Below are 27,984 nucleotides of genomic sequence, written 5' to 3'. Positions count from 1 at the left end.
TGCATTTACTGAATATGTACTTACTAAGTAACACTGTTCAAAAGTTGAATAAAGAAACAAATAAATGTTAGCTTTTTTTTTTTTTTTAATTAAAACCACTTTGTAGAATATCACATCAGTTATAATGTAGAATCAATGTCATGTATAGTTTACAAATGACAAAATGTTTACAATAAAATCACGACAGCATTTAAATAATATCACCCACTACTAGCATTCTGTAATTTACTGTATCTTTTGAAAACCTTACACTATATATCCATCACAAGACTTTTAAGAGTATTTAACAAGAGCATTTTCCCCTGGTTTCAATACCACACTGGGGCACATGTTCACCAAAACTCAGCAAACCTTCACCATCTTATCCAGAAGGGATATCTGAATGAAAATATCTGGAGCACACCAACAGATATCTGGGGATGGAGAACTGGATATCCGCTCTAACAGCTTCTATCCAGGCTAGATCAGAATCAGAAAGGTCAGAATCAGAAAAGGTTTTATTGCCAAATGTTGAGCAGGTTTACAACATTAGGAAATTGCTGCGGTACTTAGTGCAAAAACATACTGTCAGACAACGCTTAAATAGAATAGAATAGAATAGAATAGAATAGAATAGAATAATCCTTTAATTGTCCCACAAGGGGAAATTTGGTTGTAACAGCAGCCAGAAAGACACATAGACAACAAACAGTACACAGGACACAGAACAGAAACACACACAATTTTTCTTACATTAAGGACAATGGTTACTATAAATAGAGTACTGTACAGTTATATATATATATATATATATATATATATATATATATATATATATATATATATATATATATATATATATATATATATATATATATTGGCTTCATTTTTCCACAATGGGAGGAGGCGCTGTCGCGTCGTTCATGTTTTCTACAGTCATTGGCGGAAACTACACTGTAACAACCATAAAGTGCAGGCCATAACCACCGTGACTACGGTTATTTATGACCGTGACGATTGTTGATTTCATTCACGTTACAAATAACTTATTAGAATAATAAAATCCTAGAATCCTTTTAGATTCATTCAAAACCTTCAACTAAAGAAATGCATTCATCCTTTTCCTCGCGCAATTATTATTCGATCCATTAGATGGCGCAGTATCTTCACAGTAGGATTACATCGTCGGCAAACTCCGGTAATTGAGTCACTGATGTTGGAACTTTACTGTTTTTTTCTTGAAAATTACATAGTTAAAACTATCTTTTAAAAAGAACAAGACGAAGGAGAAAAAGACGAAGATGCGTCAGGGGAAATAAAAGTTTCTGCTAATTTTATCTTACAGAAAACATTAAGATTCTTGTAGGCACATACATATGAAGAATAAAAACAAACCCCATGGTTGTTTAATATAATTTTTAAAAAGTGATAAAAATAAAAAAACGGCTTAAAAAAAACAACCTTTAAAGCTATAATCCACGTTTACGCGCCATAAAGACAGACTGCTGGATGACGAGACAAATTTAGACAATGTGTTATGGAGACAATTGGATCAGGTGATGACTGCCTACTTGAGCATCAGTGTTATCACTTCACATCCAGGGGTTTCCTGCCCAGGGTACCAAGGGCTTTCCATCCTCCGCACAGGATAGAAGACCAGTTCCCACGCACTGGGGTGATCCACTGTGCATTTCAGCAACAGATTACTCTTCCAGGCAAAATAAATAAATAAAACCACAGGCTTTTGTGACGGGCACCATGCGCAATGACTAACTCCGTGGTCGGATCCGAGCGCTGCACAGAAATTTAGTCCGCATCATTCCCTGACAGCTCCCTGAGAGAGGCAGGGCTGGATTCACAGGTAGGCTGTGCGATCTCCTTCGAAGGATTTTCAAACATTACATCCTCACCCGAAACATTTCTGTGAGATTATTGCGTTTGGACAGCCCATTGTAATTTCTCTTTAGCCTGTGCAAGTTGAATGGCTGCAGCATTTCATTCAGAAGACACGGGGAATAGAAATCGCTTACTAGGGAGCTCGTTTTATTGCCTGTTTTTATTAATTTGCTGGAACACATATCATGGGTTTTTATTAGCCTGTTATTTACTGAGTCGTTTGAATGAAGGGGAGGATTGTGAGGGAGTGTGCAGTGCACTCAGTATGCGTGCTGATAATTAACCTATAGCTTTCAATTATAACAATGAACATTTCAGTGAATCCTTTGTGTTTTGGGGGGGGGGGGGGGACATCATTCTGAAGACGTGATCCTGCTGCAGAATTTTATTTATTTATTTTATTTTATTTTTTGCTGTCATTCATGCAGAGCTGGTGTTGCACTGATTTACTACTACCTACTTTGGTGTTATGATTATGGACTAAGTTTATTCATGAATGGCTACACTCTAGGTGTACCTCAGTAGGTTCAGCCCCCATCTCCCTTTATAAAAAAGATTTAATAAAACAAGACTAGAGGCCGGCTCCTCCTGCAAATGAAGTGCTTTGTTGTTGTAGATCTGATGTAAGAAAACAGACCTGGTAAGTCATGTGGGAGACTGTGTGGTTGCAGTCCCTGGGCGTTGCTGCAGGATTTTTTAGGAGCGCACGCTGGAGGCTTGCAGACTATGGAGGAAAAACATCAAGCTGATCACTGATGTGGGGAGGGCTGCTTCTCAACTCCAGCTGTGACACAGAGCAGGTGATTCAGTTGACTACTTATTGTGATGTTATCTTTTACTGCACCCTAGGGCTCTTATTATTATTAAACCTGGAATGTCCAAGCAGTGTGTGTGTGTGTGTGTGTGTGTGTGTGCGCGCGCGCGCTGTAATGGGTTGGACTAGTTCATTCTTATTCTGACATTAATATGGAAAGAGGACAGAGAAAGGAAGCTGGGCTCTGCCTTCCAGTTCCACCATCTCCCAACTCCTCCTACAGACCTGAAGCATGTGGATTAAATGGGGGAGGGGAGAAAAGACTGAATGAATGGTCTGAGCGATATCTGCAGTTGCATCCTTGCACATAAGCAGCCCCAGTAGTGATTGAACGACACCTTTATCCTGATGTCCCCTGTCTTTGTATTTTTCTCCCTGCCTGCTAGCCTATTGTTGTTTTCTACAGAAGGAATGAAATTAAGAAAAGATGTAGGAGGAGATCAGTTGTTTTCACATCTGGTCACATAAAACAAGAGTAAAAGAGCAAGAATGATGGGTATTTATAGAAAAGGTGGGGAGGGGGGGTGAAAGATGGAGGAATGAAGTGCTTTGCATGCTGTATGCATTATTTAACACAAAAGCATACAAGGCAGCCATACCCTTCTTCTTTAACCACGTTTCTTTACAACATTTGTAACAATGACCTGGTCTGCATGGGTCTGAAAATTTGGCACAGGTGTGGTCTACTATGCAGACACACTGCACACACACCTACACACACACACACACACACACACACACACACACACACACACACATGGAGTTTAATCACTCTCATTCTCATCTTCTGATCTTGCTGTTACCATGGCCACAGTTGGTAAAGGTGCATGACTTCATGTTTTTCTGTGCTCGTCACCATCTATGCATGCAGCTTCGGGCCTAAATCACACAGTTTTTACTGTAAATCTACGCAGATTTTGTGTTCTGTGTTTAAATTCTGTTAGAGGAGATTTTATTCTGCCATTTGCGTCCGAGCTCCAGAGGGGAGTGGCTTCATCTTCTTATTCTCATCAGCGGTGGATAAGCATTGATTCACTTACTTATCCGAATGTGGTGATTCGAGCTGCCTAAATGGTGTGGCATATTGGAGAAAGCAGAAGTAATGAATGTGGCCTTTTAATAAAGTTCCCCCAGCAGAGTGAGGAGTTAAACATCCAAAATAGAATTAACACTAGCTTATCTCGAAACCCCTTTTCCACCTTTCCACTACCGTTTCTAATCCCTGACCCTTATTTTACACTCATTCTAATCAGCGCTTTACATATGTTGCAGCTGCAATGATGGTCTTCAGAGTGATGCCTACAGGAAGCCTCCCGACAGAGGTTTTTCTCTCAAAAGTTGCAAAGAAGCTTGCTGTTAGTGTTGCAGCTTCCAGGCCAGAACAGTTTGCCAACACAGATTTGTTAAAAACACCCAGGGGCATTGTACCTGCTAGTTTGCTAGTGGGACAAGAGGGAGAGTCAGATATCCCACAGCTGAACCAGATCTTCACAGGGGAGAGAGTAACGGCAGTAAGACTAAGAGAGACCTGACATGTTTTCTTTCATCTTACGAACCATGTAGTTTTGTCTCATAAGACTACAAGCAGACATTTAATACCCCTATCTGTTACCTCTGACATAACATTTGAAGAAACCGAGGGAACATAACCGGCCGGTGCATCAGCAGCCAGTCCCACCTCTTGCTTCTGGGGCATACAAGGATGAATCACCATCAGCCAAGTAAATCTGAAACTCACTGCAGGCTCTTGCTAGAGTGCCGGTAATCGAGTGTTCCCTCGTCCTGTAGCTGTTGACTGACTTAGCTTTAAAAGGAGGCTCGGATAAAAGCATTCTCTGCTATATTAGGAGACTTGTGATGTAACAGAGTTGGTGATAACTGTGATATTTAAAATATGAAATATTTAAAGAATATTAATAATGCACACAAAAAAATAGTGCAGCACCAGTAACTATCACGTTGACACTTAAGCATAGTGGGTGGCAGTATTGCACTTTAACTGATGGCAGATGTTATGCCATGTGAAGTTTTGTTGTTGATTAAGCCACTGTTCTTTTTCTCTGTTTTTTTATGGTTAAGGTTTCAGACTTTCTCTTCAGCTCCCTTTGAGTCTAAAAGTTGAATCTGAATTATATGTAAATCAATATGCTGGTCAGATGGCGTTTTCAGCTAAATCTGAGGATTGCTAGGATCTGTTGGATGTCGACTGCAAATTCAGCCTTGTTGTGATTTCTGAATAAAAGAAAAAAAAAATCTGCACCAGCCAGATTTAGGTTGACTGGATGGAGCCAACAATTATAGCAGAGTATCAGCATGATAGCTTGTTTGGTCACTGGATGGTTTTTCCTGTTTGTTCTCCAACGATGCGGGACCTGGATCCATGCCTGCCGAGAGGATGTAGTTGTGTGTATTTAAAACGGTACAATGCTCTCACATTTGAGAGGTGAAGAGTCCTCGCAGATGGTTCTGCAGATGGTCCCTGTCAGCGCCATTGTCTGAGTGAAAGCATGGATAATTTGTCAATGCGACAGACCTAAAAGACTAACATCCACACTGTTGCCCTAAACAGAGTTTCTCAATCTGTTCCACCCGATGTGATCTGTTCCTCCCCAAATCCTTGTTTGATAGTGGTCAGAGCATAAAGCGTACACTAATGCCTAAGGAGAGGGTTTACACAGAGTGAATGGCAACGGGGGTGGGAGCTGTAAATAATTAAGAAATGCTGAGTGATGTGTTCCTCTTGCAGCAGAACATTTCACGGTGCAGTGCTTTATAGTGTTGCCCAGGTCCAACTTTCAGTGTGTTGCTATGCTGCCATCTCACAGTCCTCTATGGAGGATGGATGGAGTTGTGTCATGCTACTGGGAGTGGGTGGCTACCTTTTGGTGGCTCCTACCCTCTCCCCACTCACTCTGAGACATTGTGAGAATTTGACATCAAGATCTGTTAAGCTACTTAGTTTATAAATGCAAATGATCATAAATTTAATTTTGCGATTTAGATTTAATTTATTTAAATTTGGCATCGCTGTTTATTTAATGTCAAGTCATGATATGTTTCCTTTGATAAAATCTGAGAAATCAGATGTTTTAATTGCGTTAAGAACTGCCAAATATACATTGCATTGCTTGCTTTGAAGTAAAAGAGTATACACTTACACAATACAATCATGCAATACCGTGCAATCAAAATAATGTGTCAGCTTTGCAATCCATTGAACAGAAATTTCACGTGATAAGTCAGCTCCTTAAACTGCAGATACAAATGAGTGGGTTATCAAATTACTGGACTCATCCTGTTGAAATCAGGAGCTTTTGTTTATCCCCACACATTTAATAGTTGTTGAGAACAAATATGGGCTAAAGTGGTTATACTGTCTTCCAAACTACAACATGCAGAGATGTGATTTTATGATGCGAATGACTGGAGCACATTTGACTCTTCCTTTTTACTTTGTGGTTGCAGGCGTTCCTGTTTCAGGGTTTTTATTTTTTTACTGCTAAAGGTGGCAAGTCAATTACCATTCATGACCCTTACTGCACAGTGTACTCCAATCTTGTGTTTATAGCCTAATCAAAAATATAACACAGAACATTTTACAGCCTATAAAAAAAGACCTTCAGTTTCTACCTCACACGTCACCGCTGACTGCAAAGGAGAAGCTGGTTGTACTTTTCTGATCACATGTAGCTTACAAGTGAGTCAAAATGCTGTTGAGTAGTTCGTGTTTTGAAGAGTGGTCTATAGACAGCTCACATATAGGCTTGCTTTTACAGACCATCCATCATTTTCCAAAAGTAGATCGTTTTCAACATGAAATTATTTTCTCCATCATTCGAATCTCATACTCAAATTTATCGAGTAGTGGTTAATTCTCAGGATGTGATAGTAGTTCATCCATATGCCGGCAATGCTGCTTGCTTGCGCCTTCCGTCTGCCCAGAATGTTTTACTTTGCTGGATTTAATTAGCATTTGGCAAAAAAGTCCGTGTGTGAGGAAGTGAATTAAAAAAGAAGGCATGATGTTCCAGATCACCACAGGACTTGAGCTAAAACTTTAGGCCAACCAAGACTCTCCTGTTTGTGTTCTCTTTCATACATATACACAATCTGACTTACTGCCAAACCAGATGGTAGAGGAGGAAAAATCAGGATGAAGTAAAATATGTTTCGTCACTTCTTAAACTCTCCTTTAAGTCCTTCTTTTTTCTTTATGATTTTATTTTAAAACTTGAAAGTGATTTGTTGTATTTTGCATTGCACCATTTTTTTTAGCGATGACGTTGCCGTTCACCTTTCACAATAATCAAGTGTTTCTTTGTTTGCTGGTTTTGCGTGTTGAGTATGTTAGATTGTTAAGAGAACCTCCATTATGCATTCAAAAGTTTTTGAACACATGAAATATAAATCAAAGGGAAAACAATTGTGTAAATCTGCATTGATCTCTGATTCTCATTAACCCATTTTACAAATATCCTTTGTGGAGGATGGCAAGGGAATTGTTGCCCTGGAATTCAAGTGTAGTACCTTGTAGCGTTTCAGTGTCATTATATTTCATACATTTATAAGTAGGACATGTAGCAGGGTGTCAGGCGATTGATAAAGCCCTTGGTTACGCTGCAGACAGTTGTCCTCTATCAAATTCGGGAATAAGATAATATGTTTAGCATTTGGCAGTAATTTTGATTATTTAGTTTGTCTGCTTCATCAAAATAGATTTGCGAACCATTCATGTTTCTTTCATAAATAATGATCAATGGCAATTTAAAAACTGCAGTATTGTTAGAGCACAAAGTGCTTGTATATTATTTGAGTAAATCCTTGCTTTTGTTTGCAGATTTCAGTACAGGAGGTAGCTTCGCTCTATCCTTACATCCCACTTACAGTGGCCCATGGTGAATCATTCCAAAGAAGCCCCACTGACTTGTTGTCACTGCCTACTTTCCTCAGCTCTCCCTTCCGCAAGTACTGAAAACTCAAGACATTTCTGTAACAAGGTGCTTTTTCCCAGTCTGTTTGTTTTCCAGTCATATATTCTGCAGTAATGAGTCATACTCCTACTATTGAAAGATATACAACAACATTAATCTGTGAAAGTGCCTGACTGGACTCGAAATGGGTTACTCTTGCTGATGATTTTCTTGAACTGGAGAATGGATAGCTGTGTTTGCTAAAAGCTTATGCAAAACGTCCAGGCTGTGCTCAGGGAGTTGTGTGTACGTAGACCCCTGAAGATGCACAGATGCAGATTTGTATTGACTAGTCTCTCAGGCCCTGAGGAGGAGACACAGGTTTCTAAATTGGTCCTCTCCACCCCCATATGAAATTCTCTCTATAGAGAGATCCCGCTGCGTCCATGACTTATGGTGATCAGTCTTGAGTCGATGCTCTCCCTCTGGTCTTTCCTGCTGTCATCTCACACATGATCTGTTACTAGCTACTCCTGGCGGCATGGTGTGGCCATTTGCACAGTTCCCATTGTAAAGGTTTCATAACATTTTTGCAGAAAAATAAACAACAAATTAATAAATAACAGAGAATATGTGCTTCTCCTCAGAGAGGAATCCACCACCTGACTGAGTCATTTTTACCAGTTAAGCTGAGAAGTATAGAGGATAGAGTCTGAGGGTTAAAATTATGTCAGAAACAAGGCCCAGTATGACATTTTGGGCAAGACAGTTCATTATAATTGGTCTTGGATACAATTTTCAAAGTTACAGTACATTTAAAACCTTTTGAGAGAATTTAAACTACAACCAATGAAACCAGCACTACTTTCCAAAAGCTAAAGCATAACGTCCTATAGTGACAGCTCTTTATGTGTATGTGATCCTTCAGACTATCTCCTGAATATTAATTGGTTTGTCACTTCAGCAAAGAACCCACTTTTGTGATGCAGTACTATCTATCCTGAGCAGAGAGCTCGGGCTAGTCTGAGTCAGTCGTTACTTTGCCCAAGTCTGAACGTAGCCTCCCATCTGTCTCTCTCCATCCACCTCTGCAGGACAATAATGTTCGACAAAAGTGCCGTAATGTATTTTGGCAAGTGAAGGAGGGCCGCACTTCAGAGCGTCAGTGCATAAAATACACGGTGTGGTCAGAGTTATGTCTGATCTGTCAGTCTGCTGCTGAAAAAGTGGAAAAAGACCAGGCTCCCTGAGGACTGTGTTGCTAGTGTTGGCTAGATGCAGGCACTGCATCAGAAGGAAAAGCCCACACCCAGAGTGCCTATTGATAGCACAGCGAATTTCTTGAATCCTGCAGGCAGACGTACAACAGATTAGACCTCAAAAGGTATGGAGCCCGACATTACGGAGTATAATATGAGCAGCTGAATGAGTGGTGCACCCCTCCCTTTTGCTACTACTTTTACTCTCTCCAAGTTTCTACAATGCTGGATTTTCCTGCTTTGAAATGCTGAAGACAAGTACCACAGTGACTTCTCATTTTTCCTTTTTTGGCATTAACATTGTGCATTTTTGGCTAAATCCCACCCCCAACATATTAAACCTCATTATCCAAAGAGCGGCAATGATGCATAAAGTATAGAGAAAAACAGAATGCAACAATTTACAAATCATTTAATAGGCTTTATTTAAGTTTTTATAGTTAAAAGACAACATACCAAAGCTTCAAAGTGAAAAAAATGATGATTTTTGTAATAATATATGGACATTTTGATTTTGATATACCAGCAAAACACTGCAAAAAAAGCTTTGCACTGCAAAAAAAGAGAGGCAACATCAACACATCACCTCATGCTTTAAAACACTCAACAACTTGGGAACCGTGATGAATGATCGTTGTAATTTTAAGAGCAGAGTACTTTTCGGGTCTTCCCTGATATAGATCTTAGGTGCTTGAAAGTTTTACATCTCATAAAGCACCAACTGTTTTCAATGGGCAGGACTGCAGGCAGGCCAGTGTAGCACTTACACTCTTATTAAGATGACATGTTGTTAGAAAGCATGCACACTGTGGTTTGGTATTCTCTTGCTTAAATGAGCAAGCTTTTCTCTGACTACTCCCAGATGGGCTAATTACCCATGCTGTGTCCACCAATTCGCCCCTTTCCCATCACAGATGTAGCCCCTACAAATGGTCTCCACATCTTTCATTCTGAAACATTTGACCTGCTCGCTCTTTCCTAAACAATAATGCTTCTTATTTTACCTAATTAGCTGCCAGATTTCCACCAGGTGGTTTTGTGTTATACACCACCTCAACAGTTTTGAAAAATTACATTAAAATGTATTTAAATAGCCCAAAAGCTTCAAGGCTTTACATTATAAAGACAAAACCCTAAAATAATACAGGCAAAAAACCCTCAATAATCAAACGACTCCCTATGAGCAAAACGAAAAACGTCCTTTTACCGGAAGAAACCTCTGGCAGAACCAGGCTCAGAGATGGGTAGCCATCTGCTTGACCAGTTGGGGGTGAAGCAAGACAAGACAAAAGACACACAGTGGAAGAGAGCAGATCACCATAACGGTTCCTGGTATCTGAAGCACAAGAAAGGTTCTTAGTTTGTCTGGTTGCTTCAGTTTCAAACCTGCCAGTCTTCTCTGAATGCAGGTACTTTCCCTCATGACATACACTGTGGATCCAATCGCTCCATGTACTGTCTGGCAGAGGATTGATACGGCCCTCTGTCAGTCGCAGGAGTGCCCACAGACACACACACACACACACACTCAGAAAGCAGTCTTACTCGTAGGCAATTGCCTCAGTGATTTCTGTCGACGGTGTCGTATTATCTTTACCATGTCGGTCTGAGATTAAATTACATTGCTAGTGTATCATGTGGATGGATGAAGCACTCACTCTTTCTCACTGTCATTATTAGTACTCACTCTGTTCTCTGTCTATTTTTTGTTTGTTTGTTTTGTTATGGGGTTTATTTTGCATCATGTAAATCAGTGACCACAAAATCTGACATTTACTTTAAATACTCTGATGACACAGCCGTCCTTAATATCCTCCTCGGCAACAGTGACTCTCTCCTTGTCTATAAACAGTCCAGTTCAGATTCTTCATGGAGCGTCAATAAGTTCCAAGTGAAGTCTTATAAATAGTCTTATAAACATTAGTCTCCCCTGCCCCCATAGCACCCACCTCCATACCCAGCTTCACCAACATCCCTGGGGCCAAACGAGTTGATAACTTGATGGTATTTTTAAAAAAAAAAGGCGTTAAACCAACACACTATGACCAATCAGAAATGCTGTAAAAAGACTCTTAGTCATAGCTGTGGTGTCATTGCATAATTGAGCGACTCCTGCTGCACGTAACCATCTGTTTCTTTGATTTGTGCAGATTCACAAACGGGAAGCAATTCTTATGGCTTCACTAACAGCTGCTCAAATAACTGACCTTGCCACCCCCAATTTGCGCAGCTTTATCTCCACAGGCCTGACAGTGAAGGCGCATCTAAATTCAAACAATCTAGACCGCTCACTTCACTTCATATTGCATCATTTCACTCTGCACCATCATGCACAAGAAGGCTTGTTTTGTCATGAGCGTCGTTCCCATTGCTGTATGCCCAGTAAGCGTCTCCCCCCCTACAGGAAACGCTTATGTCGCTGTAGCTCTGTCGTGTATTTTACAGATCAGTTTGTGGTGTTTCTGAAATGTTTTCTTGCATCCATTCACTGCTTGAATATTTTCCTGGAACTATATATTGAAACAGGCTTGGCAAGAGCACACGATACTGATTAGGCGGTAAATCTGGCAATGCAAGCCCCTTTGAAAGTTGGTGTATTTCTCATGCTTATGCAAATTCATTGGAAGCAAAGTGGATGAAGAAGCTAAAAGTTACTTTTCTGGGAATGATATTTGATTTTTGTAGATTCTACTTTTTTTTGGCTTCTGATGGACATTTTAATTAACCCTGCGCTGTGACATTAAAAGGAAGTGTAGCTGGTGACTTTTCAATTTGATGTTGGCTCTGTCCTGGCTCACACATTTGTAGGAAATGACTTTTTTGATGAGAGAGCAATCCGGTGGCAATTAAGTTGGTGCTGCATAAGCACGAGATAAGGGTGCAGGAAAGGTAAAAGTGTGGCTCTGAGATATAGCTAGAGAGTTTTTATGACATCAGTTAAAGCTTGTTTGACTACCTCATGCTGAATTTATCCATGCCTTCTGTCTCTCTGTCTATCCCACAGACTGCAACAGAGCAGCATGACAGACACAGTGATGAGCAGCAGCTCAGATCGCTGGGTGTCCAATGACAGGCAGAGGAATATGCACGCTAGGTAAGCCTGATGCTCAGAACAATCTTTCTTCTAGTAAACCTTTCATATGGCCACATCAACACCTAACTGTGCCTTCCTCTTTTCACCTGCATCTGTCTGATATGTGATTTGTGACATAGTGATAAAGAACAGTAAGTAGATAAACTCCTATCTTATTGCATTAGGCAGCAATGTGCTGATGCAGTAAATGCATGCTCATTCATTCATTGCTCAATGCTTGCATGTAAATGTGTGATTGGCATAGTTAAATCATATAGTGCACCTTAAACTGCAGAGTATGCTTGGCTTACAGGGGCAACTGGACCATGCAGCCAGGCCCCGGTCCCGGTCCAGACCTTACCGATGAAGAGAAGGAGATTATAAACAGTGTGATCGCCCGTGCTGAGAAAATGGAGGCCATGGAGCAGGAGAGAATTGGGTAAGACCTGCAGTAGTTTCTCTTCTGAGACTGATTGCACACATATATTTTGACTTGGGATAATAATTGTTGACATTTTAAGTGAGATTTCACTCTGCGCTGCTGCAGGCGTTTGATAAACCGCCTGGACGACATGAAAAAGACTGTGTGTGGGGATGGAGTGTCCCGCTGTTTGCTGTGTGGAGAGCAGCTGGGCTCACCTGGGGTCAGCTCAGTGGTGTGCGAGGACTGCAAAAAGGTTGGTAATAAGTCAGCTCTTCTGCTGCGATTCACGCTAAAGGTTAAGAAAATCCAATAGGTCAGCCGTATATGTGTAATAACATTGAAAATGGCAAGCAGCTGGTAATCTTTATTCTAATCTGTTGTGTAGAACATGTGTACCAAGTGTGGCACACAGTGTGGCAGTCGGCCACGCGCTGTGTGGCTTTGCAAGATCTGCAGAGAGCAGCGAGAGGTCAGCGCTTTAAACCGAGAGATAAAATTACAATTAAAACAATAATCCATTGAAAAAGACAATAAAACATATGCTTTTCCTCTTTTCTCAGGTGTGGAAGAGATCTGGTGCCTGGTTTTTCAAAGGTTTCCCGAAGCATTTCCTGCCATCACCGATGCCATTATCTAAATCAAAAGAGACAGGTGCCCAGGAGGCAGCAGAGCCCCAGAGGCCAAAAGCCTCTGGGCCCAGGGAGACAGTAACCCAACAACAAGCACCAGGTAGACACAGCTTGCTTCAACTTTAGTCTATCTATCTATCTATCTATCTATCTATCTATCTATCTATCTATCTATCTATCTATCTATCTATCTATCTATCTATCTATCTATCTATCTATCTATCTATCTATCTATCTATCTATCTATCTATCTATCTATCTATCTATCTATAACAGTTGGTCTATGTTATGTCTTAGGTCAGAATCAAAATGAGGCTCTTGCCTCTGAACAACAGGTTTCAGGCAAGTTCAATATCTATAACCCTTTAAAGATAGATCTGCTATATGAATGCACTTTCCTCTCGCTTCCTGGCATCTGACAGTGTTCTGTTAAGTATTCTGTTTTTATGATGTGCTAGTGGTTCATTTCCTCCCCTTCATCACCACCCTGGCTATTTTATGGTGGCCAGGTGTGAAGCTACCAAAGCAGGCTAACTAGCTTCCGCTCAGACAGTGAAAAGTTGCACTTTTTGGAAAATTAATATTTCTAATTTTCAGTGTGACTTTTTCAAACACCACCTCTTCAGTCTCTTTAGATCAGCCTTTCTGATAATGCAGCCCCACCTCTCATTGCTCTTTTCCCTGCCATCAAACCTTTTATCTCCTACCCAAATTTGGCTGTGCCGCCCACTGTCGCAGAGGAGGGGGGCATGAAGAGCTCAATTAAGCTGTCGGAAGTCGCATGCTGTGGCGTGGAATGAGCCTCCAGGTGGTGCTGGCATGATGGGTCGCACAGCATCATTTCACACTTTCAGCGTGATTACCTGTGCAGTGTGAGTTCCCCGTACAAGAGAGGCAGTCTGCATAGCTGCTGCATGTATGGTTGCTGGCTGCCACAGCTTGTTGTAGCGTATGTAGGTCAATGCCTGTGCTACAAAAAAGCTACAACATCAAAAGTATCTGGAGAGACCACGGAGTATTACAGAATCCACTGCAGTAGCAGCCTGAAATGGTCTTATTATGCACTTTTTCCCTATGCGCAGTATGTAAGTTCTGAATAATGTGATTCATGCTTATTTTTAGGGCCCGAGCCACAGGGCCGTCCTGGTTACCCACCTGTGGCCCCTAAACCAGTTATGCGCATGGCCTCAGGCGGGGCTGACCCAGAAGAGGCCGGGCAGGGCAGCCCAGTGGTGATGAAGAAGATGGTGCCTGTCCAGAGCACCAGACCACAGCCTTGTGCATCCACCAACGTGACGCAGCAGGGTGAGAAACAGCTCTTTGTGTTTAGAGAGAGAGAGAAATCCTCAGTAGTGTCATTTCTTGCTGTTTGAGACAACTGAATGTGGTTGTAGGTTCAATGGTCGGAGATGGAGGTGCTTACTCTTCTGGTGCAGTTCCTCCAGAGCAGAGAGCGCCTCCTGCAGTGAGAGAGGACAGGAGGCAGCCGACTGCCTACGGTGCCCCTCCTGCCCGACAGCAACCTCCCCCAGCTGACGAGGAGGAGGAAGTCAATGACTATGACTCGGATGAAGCCAGTGAGTACACCATCTGCTCACCCTTCTCATGGAGTGACATGACTGATGTGTATTGTTTTAAATTCCCTTTCTGTACAGTTTGATTTCTCTCCACTGATTTCAAGCAAATAACAAAAGATAAGGGTTTGGGTTTTTTTTGTTTTTTTTTAATTAGGAAGAACTTATTTCTGTAAGGCGTACAGTATTGGGTATTGATTCCCTTAATTTGGTAAAATCTGTTTCCCTCGGGCATACTGAATCACATCTTTGGCTTCATTTTTGCAATTTAGCTTGCTCCTACTAAAATAATTCATGTGCACTTCATTTAATAAATCACCCAATAGACCAAGCAAACGGTAAATATCATTCTGGCAGTGTCTGTCGAGCTGAGTTAAAAATGACGAATAAACACCGTATGTGACCGGAATATAAAAAAATCGTTATCAGAGGAAGTAAAGCAGAGAAACATGTAGAGCTGCATCAGTAACGATGCATCTAGTCACTGTTTTCATATATCCCATTTTAATGGTGAGGATGATAACCCGCCAGTCATGATTTTGGCCTCCGGCGTCAAACAGCCCTCATTCTGTCTCTGGGGAATTGGGTTTTAATTTATTTTATTGAGGTCCAGGACAATTAAGCTGTGCAAAAAAAAATTTAAGATACAGGGGGCGGAACATGTTATAGATCCCTTGTGTGGGATTTAGTCCCCAGTGTAAGCAGGGAACATGTCAGAAATAGCAATGATTTTATGTGTCTGTTCTCTATGGGGATGTGATGTAGCCCAGTTGGATACGACTTCTTTACTTAACAAGTAACAACAATTTTGGCATATCTTAACTCAATATCTGCATGTTTTGATTTTTAGTGATTTGTTACCAGTAAAAATAATATGCATATTTAATCTTTTAATAAATTATAATCCAGTAGTGCTTATTTTCATCTATAAAAGTGACACGATCATATAGGAATATTGGCCTTGGTCCAGACTAAAATACCATACTAGCACCATTTAAGGACTGAAAATTACATCCAGACATTCATATGCTTTTGCTTATGCGTGGCAATAAAACTCATGCAAAGAAAGTCTGAGTGGGCAGCATGCTGGTCTTTATTTTTTCCCTCCCTTATCCTTTGAGACTTGATTTCTTTTATATTATATTTCCCTGTTTTTAATAAGATTGTCCCGCTGTTTACATAAGGTAAATAGAAGCCTGAGAATGTTTCATGATGAAGGTCAAGTCCTTTTGTCCATCCTTTCAGTCCATTCTGGGCTGGTTTCCAATTCTCATTTTAATTTACAAGATGAGCGTTGTTTAATTACAAGACAATCTTTCTATATTTACGCTCTTAATTGTTCGAGAGCAGACTTGCTGTCTCCCTGTACCTTCGTGTAATGATTGGTCCGGGATCTCTTTCAGCCACTCTGGGCTCTCTAGAGTTCAGTCTTCACTATGAACAGGAAAGCAACAGCCTCCACTGTACCATCCTCAAAGCAAAGGTACCACTATTCAGCTCATTCTCCCACACAAAGAGGCAATTTCGATCAAGTGGGTCATGTTAAAAAGGCCCTGAATGCTACTATAGCTTAATTGCTGTCTGCCGTTTGTGATGTGGTGAACACCCTACCCTGTTTCTCCTCAGGGACTGAAACCCATGGACTCAAATGGACTGGCAGATCCTTATGTCAAGCTTCATCTGCTGCCAGGGGCTAGTAAGGTAAAATACATACTTTCCTACATTAAGCTTTCACTTATTTTAAAATATCTAAAACCTTAATATCCTGCTATGCAATAAAGGAAGGATGGTAATTTCAGACCGTTGGATTTGATGAGAAACTTTTCTCTTAGCTCAAGCCTGACATCTTGTGGTTTAGTCTTACAAGTATGACTTGGAGGTTTAACTGTGTCTAGAAAATTATATTTCCTTTCCTGATCCACCTTGAATCCAACAGTCGAACAAGCTGCGCACAAAGACACTGAGAAACACCCGCAACCCTGTGTGGAATGAGGCGCTCACCTACCATGGCCTGACAGATGAGGACATGCAGCGTAAGACCCTCAGGTGAACACTAAACTTCAGACTATTTCACTTAAAGCTTTATTTTGCATCACCAGCCATGTGGTCACATGTCAAACTGAATCTGTCCTTGCATTTAAAGACATACCGGTCTGTATAATTAAGAGTTACTTAAAATTTTCTCAGGGTCTCTGTCTGTGACGAAGACAAGTTTGGGCATAATGAGTTTATCGGGGAAACCCGAGTGGCACTGAAGAAACTGAAGATGAATCAGAAGAAAAACTTCAACGTGTGTCTAGAGAGAGTTGTGCCTGTGAGTGAAACTCACACATAGTCAAAGAGGCCTTTGTTCCATTTGTCACAGACTCTTTTTGACCTGCTCTAATCTCGCTCCCCCTCGCAGACAAAGAAAACCGCAACAGCCGGCACAGCCAGAGGGATCGCTCTCTACGAGGATGAGGCAATGCTATTTCCACACATGTCTAAACATGACGGATTCCCCCACAAGTTTATGCAAATTTTTATCATGCATCCTACTGAACTATTTACCTCCTCTCTCTGTCATAGCCAGGGAAAGACGGCACAGAGGTAGAAGAGCGTGGTCGGATTCTGATATCCCTGATGTACAGCACCCAGCAGAACCGCCTCATTATAGGCGTTGTGCGCTGCGTCCATCTGGCGGCCATGGATGCTAATGGTTACTCGGACCCATATGTCAAAATGTAGGTAGAGCAAACAATAAGTACACTTCACTGCTAATGCATGCCGTTAGATTCAATTTTGCACATGTGCAATTTACAGATGTCTGAAGCCTGACATGGGGAAGAAGGGAAAGGGCAAAACACAAATCAAGAAGAGGACTCTGAACCCAGAGTTTAACGAGGTTTGTAAGAGAGCTCAAAGGGAAACGCTGCAGTTAATAAAAATGAGCTCCTCCACAAGTTACTATCACATTACTGTGGTCTTACTCTGAGCAACCATAGACCGTATATCAAAGATTGATGTAGACACTATGACTTCACTTGTTGGTTTGTGAAGTCGGATAGAACTAAATCCAGGTTTGTTTCTGAGCATCACATGCTAAGGACAATGCTTATTTGAACTATAGCGACATGTCAATCTCAAAGTTACTAGTCCTCCAGCATATCCTGCTTTATGCCTCATTTAATCATTGTACTCTAATTACGACCATAATTTACCTGAGGTTGGTAATAGGTACAAAGTAGAGTCATTTTCTCAGCTTTTCTTCTTTTTACACCGCCTTCTAACTGTGGAAAGCCTGCTGGCCATTAGAAAGACTCCAGGCTCAAAGCTCTTTTGCACTGGCAAACCTGGAGGCTACATCCATCTTTTATATCAGGTCTATCAGAAATGAAAAAGGCTAAAGGCTGTCTCATTGTCCCTATCAAACTTCAGGAATTCAGTTTCGACATCAAACACAGTGAACTGGCCAAGAAGACGCTAGATATATCAGTGTGGGATTACGATATTGGGAAGTCCAATGACTACATAGGTAAACATTTGATCTGTTTTGATGCAATAAACGTGATATTCTCACAAGTTCTCCACCTGCCTTTCACACCTCCTCCCACTTCTCTTCTCACAGGTGGATGTCAGTTGGGTATCACTGCCAAGGGAGAGAGGCTGAAGCACTGGTATGAGTGTTTGAAGAACAAAGACAAGAAGATTGAGCGCTGGCACACCTTGTTAAATGAGAATCACGTTGCTAGTGATTAACCACTTGCCCCATCGCACCATACAGCATGTGCTCATACTATCCTTCCTAGCTGGCTTGCATTTATCTCCTGATCAACTTTTTTTTTAACCATGTTCTTGTTTATTACTTAATCTTCTGTATTCACTGCTCCCGTTTGCCCTCTTCCCCGAGTTAGTATACTGTTCTGTCCCATTTCCTTATAAACGATTCCTCTGCCTACACTGATACTTAATCTGCGTCTGGTACAAATCATGGCGCAAATGAATTAGAAATTTTTGTTAATGTAGCTGAGACATCTGTCAGCAAGGCCATCGCGCCTGTCAGCGATGTTACACGTTGTGCCGAACTTGACACGTTCTTCGCTAAGGAAAATGATGTTTGACTTGCACAGAACGAGAAAAGCAATATGCTACGGCATCTGTCAAAACCTTTGCTCAAGCTTAAAAAAAGGCTCGACGGAGCTCACGCTTAAAATTGATTAGACTGTAAAGGTATTATCTTTGTTTTCTCACGTGATGACATCACGCTATAGTGTAACACTTGACCTGTATAAGCATGCCACGCCACACACAACGCTACGTGCAGCTGCACCTTCAGATACTTCAACTTTCTCAGCATATTGTATATTACCATGAAGAAATGTTTACATAATGATACATTGCTCAGGTTAGTATAGACATCTGATTACAACAGATGATTCATAAGTCAGTGGACCATGAGCTAGATCAATCTTCAATCAGTTGCTGTTAATTTGTGATTTAAAATTAGAGCACTTAGTTTAAACCAGGAGGGGTTTTTTTTCTGTATGGTAATTTAAACTGTGAACTCTGAGTTTGTGGAAAGTATTAACTATGTGTTTAGAGAAACTGAAAAATGAACCGTGATGTTTACTTTCCAGTTTATTTCTTTGTCGCGGTGAGAACTGGCAGGAAACAAACAAACAAAAAAAAGAACTTCATCCTGCTACCTCTACTCCTCTGAAGCTAGCGGTTCACCCTGACACCTCAGAGGTTTTCTACTGCAGTGTTTACATGGAATGCACAGAGTCAGGTTTCTTACAGCTTTCCCTAACAAATTTGGCTGCTCCACTTAACAAGCAGAGAAGGCTGGACACGTTATGTCATTAGTATGTGCAGCTTTACCTGCATGCACTGTGCTTGTGACTCTTGTGTGCCTGGGGCAGTCATGGCCCGCTTTTACCCCGATGTACCCTTTGCACAAAACAGCCTCCCCCACCCTCCTCGGTCTGCCCACACCCCAATCATTCAAGGCTTTAGTGTGCGTTTGTTCACTGATTACAAAAAACCAAGGAAAGCACACCTTACAAAGTGGATCAACCTCAATTTATACAGCTGTCTGCAAGTTATTCCAATGTCATAACAAAGACGAAAACAAAAAGATTCTATGCATGAAATGTCTTGTTGTTCAAGATACAGATACATATATATATATACTTTGTAAGAAATCAATGCTATTGTAATTCCATCAATGTTTACACTTCTCCCCCACAACATTCCTGTTAATACTTTATATACAACAGGGCATATTCTGCATGACTATAACGACTATGTTGTAATCTGAATAAACTGGTTTGTTAGCATCCACAGGATAGACTAATAATCAGCTGAGCACATCATAATATGACCATGTCCAACTCTATCGGTAGCAGACTATGACATTAATCTTATACTTTGAACGAGAGGTCCTGTACATAAAATCTTTCCAGCGTCTTGTTTTCTCTGTAAAACCACTCTGCCCCCTCGTGGCAGTTATTCAGACACCCTCCAGTCCTGCATTTGTGCTATTTCAGCCACAGTGATCGTCAAATGATGATCGGCATTCTGCTGTTTCAAAAAGCAAAACGAGCAGAAAACAAAAGCAGGCTTTCTCCTGAGCTACACCCACACCTGTCTTCTTCTTGTTTCAGCCAGTTCAGTGGAATGTTTCTTCTTTAATCTCTGTATTTGTACATAGATAGTGCATGCAACGGAAAGATGTATGTTTGCAAATAACTTTGCATGTAAAGATTTTGCAGAGAGTTTACACAGATCAATAAAGTCTAAGGAAAAAAACAACAAGCTTCTTGATGTGGAGAAGCCTTTATGATATTAGGAGGAAAGATGCTCTCATCATATGGTGGTAATAAATGGAACAAACATGAAATTTGAAAGGATAAAAACCGAGGTGGACAATTGGAACGATTGGAATTCAACTGTGCTTTATTGATGGAAAAGTATTGTTGGAGATATCCATTTGGCTTCATTGGTGACTACATTTGCATCAATCTGAAAACTGTGAGTCAACACACAAAAATCGTAATTTTTATTTGAATTAACTAAAATGTTTGGGTGTTTTCCACGTCTAGTTGTATTTAACTATGATAAACTTCTTCTAAGCGCTTTCCCTTTGAGCCGATCATTTCACCAACGTGTCCTCACGCCGGTATCTGGTCCTCACTAGGATAGGTGGACACACCCTCAAACGCAAGCACGAAATTGAGTATCAAGTTTCTCAGCATCGGGGGGGCATTATAAAGACCCTATGAACTTCAACCTTACTTCTCAAATGTTTCTTCGGGGACAGATGCCTTTAAGCTGACTGGACTACAAATACACTCCTGTCATAATTTTTAACTTCAGTACCTTAAACCGGACCGACTATAGACCCAATACTTTGAGATGAAAAGCAGATGTGTACTTCAGTTTTTTTACTTCTTATCAGCAATCATTTTATCAAAAGCACAAGATATGGTCGGACCGGGTCTCTACTGTTTTACGTCGATTCGTGGTAACGTACAGACGCGTATTTCCTTTCTGCACGAAGACACAGTCGGCGTGCGCTCCTTGTACCTCACCATCTGGTCCCAAGATATGAGACTGGTAACATGCACAGTAAACCTCAATCCACAGATTACAGAAAGATATCACAGTCTCTGCAAGACAAGCAACACACGTGGTCAAGAGGTAAGCTATGGGTTTAATATCAACAGCATATTATTGGCGCTGCAGAAAGCCGACTGCGCTCACCTCGAAGCTTCCAGTGCGTCACAGCTCACCATACGCACAAGAACAGACGAGACAGAGAGAAAAGCTCGGAGAAAACGCGCCTGGATCTTCCCGGGCACGTTGTGGTGCGGCAGTGGAAGTACGGCGCACGGATATGAAGAATTAGGTGAGACTGCTGAATTCTGGTTTTCTGACTTTGTGATTAAAACATATTTGGCCTGTTTGAGGTTTTCGATTATTTGGCGATACGATGAGACAAGTGAGTCGCAGTTCCCTGGTGTTTGTAATCTCCAGCAGTGCTTACAGAAAGCCTCGTGAAAGAACATTTAAAATCCAAACATCTCAAGCTGCTTGTCACTAAAATCACCTCAATTAAAAGAACTAATATCCCTGTCATTTTCTAGACATACCAGAAAGTGTTCTCACTGATAGCAATAATTAGGATTTAAATTGAAATGAGAATAAAATGAAACTCACATCGGCTTATATTACTGACCACTATGTCCCAAAGCTACTTCTGGCTCCCTTATTCAAAAGGGGAAACCTATTTCTTTTGCAGAACACAATACAGTCAAAAATGCTTGGAGTAATTTAGAAATAATGCCATTTCTTAGTTTGTCCAGCAGGGCAGCTCCACAGTGCTGGAGTCTGGCAACTTTTAGCTAGGCTGAGATCATTAAACTGAGATGGTATAGGACAGAACAAAATAGACATTATTTTATGTCAAACACTCTTATCAGCACGTATGCAGGTATGACTCCCACATAGGAGTACATCAGATGGCCTCATAGTCGGTAAACCTATACTGAGTCAAATCTCAGGCCAGATTGTGCCCTTTGTTTATCATGTTTATCACCCTTAGATGCCAATATAAGAATAATGGATTTCTTTTTGTTTTTTAACTATAAAATGTGATATAGCTGTTTTACCCTCTCCCCAAAATAATCACTCATACACTTAGATTCCAAAAATCTAATTAAGAGGTGCTTGATATTTTTATATGATAGTCACATCAAAAAGATGTGGCTCAGTAGGGTTTTTTTTTTTTTATTTAATTGAAAATCTTGTGACCCATACATTTTTAATTTTCAAATAACTGCCTTTGAAGTCTGCAGCTTTTTCTTTCAAATCAGGTATGTGATCTTTTGCTTGAAAAAAGCTTTGCTTCCAAGCAAAGTGCCCTTTGATGTGTGATTAATTCCTGCACACAGGGATGTTTGAGGGTACAGACAGATGCTGCCGTGAGCACGACCACTGCCTGCACATCATCCCGGCCTTTACGGTGAATTATGGAGTGTTCAACCGCAACCTCTTCACCGTCTCACACTGTGAGTGTGACCAAAGGTGAGCGTCAGAACACACCCACCGGGCATCTTTAACACAGAGGCAGGATTCCAAGCATTCATCGCCTCAAGGGAAACTCCTGCAACCACTAATTCACTTTCCACTCCCTGACATCTCCACATACTGCCCTGGCTGGCATGGAAAGTCAGGTAAAGGCAGATTTGCTCAAAGGCTGAATTTATCAGTATTAATGCCTTCTTATACTTCCAACTAATAAACTCGGAGGAAAGTTCCTATCGTGTCATGTTGGCAGGGTGCCAGTAAACGCAAACCGATTTAAGTAGACGAGCCTGGGGCCATGTGACATAACTGTTTATAAAGGGGTAATATATGTCTCACTGCACTCACCCCTCCAGATAAACTGATTTCAAGAGTGAACACGCTGCTCTGCAGCTTTGTATTTGGAGGGCATTCCATTCCTTATACCTATTATGTTTGTGCTGTGATTTTATTTTGTAAAATCATCCAGTCTTGACAAGTCTGTGTGTACTTTTTGGTGTTCATCTCAAAGAAGCACACGGATGTGGTTATAAAATGTTTGGGAATAGTCAAACATGATGAAACACTTGCCATTTGTGTGTTTATTGACTGGACTGCTTTTTGAACTTTGACTCACCTCGTTCTTTTTTCTGCCTCTAACTAGGTTTCGACAGTGCCTTCTGGACGTGAATGATAGCATTTCTAATATGGTAGGCTACAGCTTCTTCAACATCCTCCGGATTCCCTGCTTTGAGCTCAAGCAGCAGAGGCGGTGCACTGAGATGTACTGGTGGGGGATGTAAGAGAGGCACAGACACTGTTGCTTGATACTTTGACTGCATATTATTAGACACAACAGTTGCTCAGTACCATAGAAAAGGGGTTGTTCTGTGAACAGTGTTGGTATGGTTGCTTTGGAAGCCTGAGTGGCAGATGCACTTCTGCAGCTTGTATTAACATGTCTTAAACTCTGCCTGTAGGTCTTTAATTTCCACTGTGTCACTATGATTATCTTCCTCAAAAGCTAGGATCTATTTAAGTAAAGTAAGAAAATAGGAAATGATAAGAAATGTGCTGAGCAGAATATTTTTTTTAACGTTTTGAAAATGGTTCTCCTTTCCGTTCTTCTGTTGTAACAAGTCTGTGTACTCTCTCTATAGGTGCAAAGTAGCCAAAGAAGCTCCATATGCTGTCTTCAAAAACCCCCTCCCCTACAACACCTCTGATGCTGAGCAAAAATATGCGGACACTGACACCAACAAGTTACCAAGTAACGAGGAGCAGCATGTAACTCAAAGCCCCCCTCGCAGAAAGTCATCTAAAACTCAGCATCAGTGTAGATTCAGAGACCCACCCAGAGGAGACACTTTCCACCACAGACGGACAAAAGCAAGAGGATGCAGAAGACGCCATAAACCTCATGGAGCAGCACTTTCACAGTTGCCTCCAACATCAAAGGCACACGCCACTGCTTCGTCAGTGGAAACAGGTCTTTTAAAGATTTCTAAAAGTAGCTTACAGAGTAAAGAAAGCGAGAAAAGCCAGCATATCAAAGTGGGCCTGTCAGATTACTCCACACTGAGACGCCGAGATTCACCACAGCTCAGCTCAAATTCTGATCTGCAGAGTTCATCTACAGCACCATCACCTTTAACACAGATGCCAGAACATCAGCCGCACCAAACAACAGCTGCAGTGACCAAAACCAACAAAAGTCACAAAGACGTTATCAAGAAAAACGACTGCTGTGGACACAGGAAGCGTGTGAGGGGTGATGCTTTTCAGTCAGGCTGTGAAAGCTGTTTGGAACGAGAAACAAAATCTCATATGAAAACAACTACGGACAGATTACCAATCAAAGTGACTACACTGGATGTTAAAAAGACAACAAATACACTCACATCAAACACTTTGATAACAGCTACTTTTGCAACACCCATTGCAGCAAAACTAGAAACAGCAGCCCCGCTCAATAAGGATGATGAACCACAAAAGCAGGTGCACTCCTATCTGCTAATGAATAACTCAAACCAGGGGCTCACAGGTAGCGCCACAGCCCAAAGCACCCATACAGAGAGAAGCCTTAAACAAAGTAAAATGTTGCATAAGATAACAGGTGAGTGCGCACAGCTGCTGACAGGGCTATAGCTGCAAGTTAAGCCACTGATTTTCCTCTTTCTTTAATTTTGAGCATCTGAAATGCAATTTAGTATTTTAGTTGCTTTTAAAATCAGTCATTTTTCACTTTGGTTGGAAACATTCATGTTCTTGTGTTTAATATTAATGGGAATGAGTTATTAATTACAAAAATATACTCAAGAGGGGAGGTTAGAAAGTATGCAAGGTAGTGAGTTGAATGACTGTCAAGGCTATTTTTATTTGTTAGTATAACAGTTTGTTTTCCACATGAGCAGTTTGATTGTAGCTTAACAGAGAAATTTATGTGTTTAAAGAAGAAGTTCAGGATATTACTCTATTAATAATTACCAGGCTGCTTACCTGCGTTATTAGCTGTCGTTACCGATGGGACAGAATACTAATCGTCATTGTTGCTGACCACAAATTACAAATGCCAAAAAAGAGGGCTAACCTTTACTAGAAAATAGCAGCATCAGTAACCAGCAAATATACCCAGTTCTGTAAAGAAATCTGAGCACACTCATAAATATATATGCACATATATATTTTTGCTCCTGTAGATAGCCAGCTCCTGTGTGAAAGCCTCAAACATCTGGACTACTGTAAATTCAAAATCCCTCCTTTGAAGAAAAAATATGGCCTCCAGAACATGGAGTCGAAGATCACCTATCACTGTGACTGCACCAGCCGGTAACAATTTTATTTATATGACATAAGTGTTGCATTATGTTTTGCATGTTCTATGTTCACATAATTGTATGTTATACACCTCGCAACGTTCTCAGTGTCTATATTCAGGCGTATTCAGGCGGCCTATTTTACAAAGGAAGTTAGCTGCCCCGATCAAAGACTGGACAATGTGTTTTTTAATAAAGGTTTATTAATGATTAAATAATAATAATTATAAATCTGATTTATATTGGGCCGAAGGTCATTTTACACACAGAAGTTAAAAACTAGGACGTAGGTGAGGAGCAGTATTTCTTCTGCAAGCTGTAGGACTTGACTGGGAGCCAGTGGAGGCACATGAGGGTGGGGGTGATATGGGAGTTCTGAACATGACTCAAATAGGCAGATGAGCTGGGACAGCGTTTCAGTGGTCCAGGCGGGAGCAGGAGGTGATAAAGGCATGAAATTTAAGGAGGTACTGAGTTTAACCAAATTGCCCCTTAATAAGATTGCCCCCTGTTCTGCTGCTGTTTATGGCTGTAGAACAGATAAATAATCATGAAAAAAATTTACAATGTCAACACATTAAAAAGTAATCCTAGCTTCACAGCTTGGGAATTACTTCATTCACGATTGTTTTATTTAATACACCAGTAATTGTATCCCTGGAAATAGCGTTATGACACAGTCAAATGAGGTTATGGAAATACGAGCCTTACACAGCTGTGAATTAATTCAACCGAAATCACCCCAATAATCTAATGACTGTAGCAGCAGTATCGTTAAAGACCAGTGGAACTATAATATTGGGTAAAATAGGAAACCATCCAAAATAAGTACTGCGTTGTTGTTGCAATACTGAAAATAGCTGGGACTCTGTCTCCATCAGAGTCCGCATTTTCTGTGATGGCAGGAGGGACGGCACACTGTAAGATGCATATTTTCCAATACCAAGTATTTGTTTATTTATAAACTAAAAGATTATGGTTTAACTTCAGTTGCAAGCAAAGATTCCCTTTGGGTTTACACCAGGAAGGGAATCCTACCCAATGTGGGTGACATCATGTGGAAAGGGAGCAGCCAAAAATACCTACTGTAGAACAGTCTTGAGCCACCACTTATTTCTTTTTGTTTTGTGCCAAGGAATCAAACTTTTATTTATTTTTTCTAAATGGTCTTGAAGAATACTTTTGAGCAACTGTTGTGACTACACATAACAGAACACTTAGCAAAGAATCAATTTTAAGTGGTATCTTTAGACCACTTGTGAGTAACATTTTTCCCATTTCTATTAATGAAAATCGTCAAAGATAACCCAGTTTAACAGGACTAAAAAAGCATTTTCGCACCAACAAGGTGATTACCAAAGCACTTTTCGCCAAAACTCAACATATTTCCACATGGAGGTTAATTCATGAAATCATAAACACCGAAAAGTATGGACAGAATTTGATCCACCATGCAGTACTATCTGATTGTTAATGGCTTAATTTGTCATCATGACGATAATCCCAAACACAATACAATAAAAGCATGCCTGGATCGAGGTATGTCATTTCTTGCTAGAATAAGGCACAGTGTGAATACATTCATGGTTTTAATATGATATTTGAAATGTTTATATTGGATTATGGACTTTGCTGCCTACTACATGGTAGGAATACAGTATTTTTCTTCATCACTATTTATTCTATAAAAATTAAATGTTTTTTTTAACCTATATCTCTGAGATCACACGTGGAGAGATATAAATGATATTATTCCCTTTCTGAATTTTTTCTTGCTCTACTGTATGTCTAACTGGTTTCCTACAAGTGATCTTATTGCCTTACATACAAGAATTAACTTGTCACTTGTCCTTTTTGTCAATTTTACAGCTTGGCTGTTCAGCTTGAAAGCCTCAAGCGACCAAGCATTCTGCATTCTCTCATGCTGCACTTCGTCTCTCAGCATTGCTTTACACTGTCAAATGAGGAAAAATGCCACGGCAAAAAAAGGTTTTAAGCTCCAATATGCTTATTCGCATTAATCTCTAACACTTTTCGGTTAAAGCAGTACCAGCCCCTTGTCTAATATGTTCACTCAGTTTGCCTGTAACAGATTACTGTGCTGAGTTCTCTTGCTGATATTTTTATGTCTTTTTTCCCTAGCTGTTCTAGAGGCTTCACTAAAGCCTCTGACCTACATCAAGTGCTTAAGAAGATAGAGGGAAAAGACTCTGCTGGGGTGCAAATTTCAGGCACTGACAGAAAAAGAGGGATTCCTGTTCGCCTTTATAAGCGATGCCTGAGGCTAGAAAGCGGAGCTGATATTATGGCACGGTTCAGATGACTGTAGAATAAGCTGCTATGTGCAGTAACAATAAATGTTATAAGCTTTAGATTTCATGCAGGCTTTGCTCTTTCTCCCTGATGGTGGAAAATTGCAGCATTTTAAGAAGTGAGGTCCACAACTAGCAAAGTATGGCCTTATAAATGTAATTACATTCTTATAAATGTAAGTTAGCGTTTGCATGTGGACTTGCAAATGATTGGATTGTGGAATGAAAACATAATTAAATCATTTTATTGTT

At 40.7% G+C, this 27,984-nt stretch overlaps 2 protein-coding genes across 5 annotated transcripts; both read left to right on the top strand.

Moving 5' to 3' along the window:
- Window positions 1-1,565: 1,565 nt before the first annotated feature.
- Window positions 1,566-19,878, top strand: LOC146507058 (rabphilin-3A-like). Of its 4 annotated transcripts, XM_085179413.1 has the most exons (19): window positions 1,570-1,840; window positions 11,863-11,952; window positions 12,072-12,083; window positions 12,245-12,370; window positions 12,479-12,608; window positions 12,741-12,824; window positions 12,916-13,084; window positions 13,282-13,326; window positions 14,107-14,289; window positions 14,379-14,561; window positions 15,962-16,041; window positions 16,185-16,259; window positions 16,495-16,604; window positions 16,746-16,872; window positions 16,963-17,019; window positions 17,127-17,281; window positions 17,361-17,442; window positions 17,976-18,072; window positions 18,166-19,878. In XM_085179413.1, exons 2-19 carry the CDS (start codon window positions 11,879-11,881, stop codon window positions 18,294-18,296), a joined length of 1,920 nt encoding a protein of 639 aa, XP_085035539.1. In that variant the 5' UTR covers window positions 1,570-1,840; window positions 11,863-11,878; the 3' UTR covers window positions 18,297-19,878. The 4 variants fall into 4 exon arrangements, with proteins under 4 accessions (XP_085035537.1, XP_085035539.1, XP_085035538.1 ...); XM_085179410.1 differs by lacking the exons at window positions 1,570-1,840; window positions 17,361-17,442; window positions 17,976-18,072; window positions 18,166-19,878 and adding an exon at window positions 1,857-2,675 and having other exon boundaries at window positions 16,963-17,275; XM_085179411.1 differs by lacking the exons at window positions 12,072-12,083; window positions 17,361-17,442; window positions 17,976-18,072; window positions 18,166-19,878 and having other exon boundaries at window positions 1,566-1,840; window positions 16,963-17,275.
- Window positions 19,879-20,465: 587 nt separating this feature from the next.
- Window positions 20,466-27,984, top strand: LOC146507057 (uncharacterized). Its single transcript, XM_085179409.1, has 7 exons — window positions 20,466-21,447; window positions 22,493-22,625; window positions 23,269-23,403; window positions 23,765-24,720; window positions 25,304-25,433; window positions 27,290-27,409; window positions 27,563-27,984. The coding sequence occupies exons 1-7, from the start codon at window positions 20,955-20,957 to the stop codon at window positions 27,741-27,743; spliced, it is 2,148 nt and encodes a 715-aa protein (XP_085035535.1). The 5' UTR covers window positions 20,466-20,954; the 3' UTR covers window positions 27,744-27,984.

Source organism: Neolamprologus multifasciatus, chromosome 12 (genome assembly GCF_963576455.1).
Source record: "Neolamprologus multifasciatus chromosome 12, fNeoMul1.2, whole genome shotgun sequence".
NCBI lineage: Eukaryota > Metazoa > Chordata > Actinopteri > Cichliformes > Cichlidae > Neolamprologus > Neolamprologus multifasciatus.
Note: the sequence above shows the minus strand (reverse complement) of the source record. Positions and strands in the feature narration are given on the sequence as shown.

Bases quoted from the DNA above. Each gene is read 5' to 3' on its own strand.
- LOC146507058 (XM_085179413.1), top strand. From the start codon at position 11,879: ATGACAGACACAGTGATGAGCAGCAGCTCAGATCGCTGGGTGTCCAAT. The intron at 13,085-13,281 runs GTAGACACAGCT...GTTATGTCTTAG, and splicing joins AACCCAACAACAAGCACCAG to GTCAGAATCAAAATGAGGCT. The intron at 18,073-18,165 runs GTAAACATTTGA...CTCTTCTCACAG, and splicing joins GAAGTCCAATGACTACATAG to GTGGATGTCAGTTGGGTATC.
- LOC146507057 (XM_085179409.1), top strand. From the start codon at position 20,955: ATGAAAAGCAGATGTGTACTTCAGTTTTTTTACTTCTTATCAGCAATC. The intron at 22,626-23,268 runs GTGAGCGTCAGA...GCCTCTAACTAG, and splicing joins CACTGTGAGTGTGACCAAAG to GTTTCGACAGTGCCTTCTGG. The intron at 27,410-27,562 runs GTTTTAAGCTCC...TTTTTTCCCTAG, and splicing joins AAATGCCACGGCAAAAAAAG to CTGTTCTAGAGGCTTCACTA.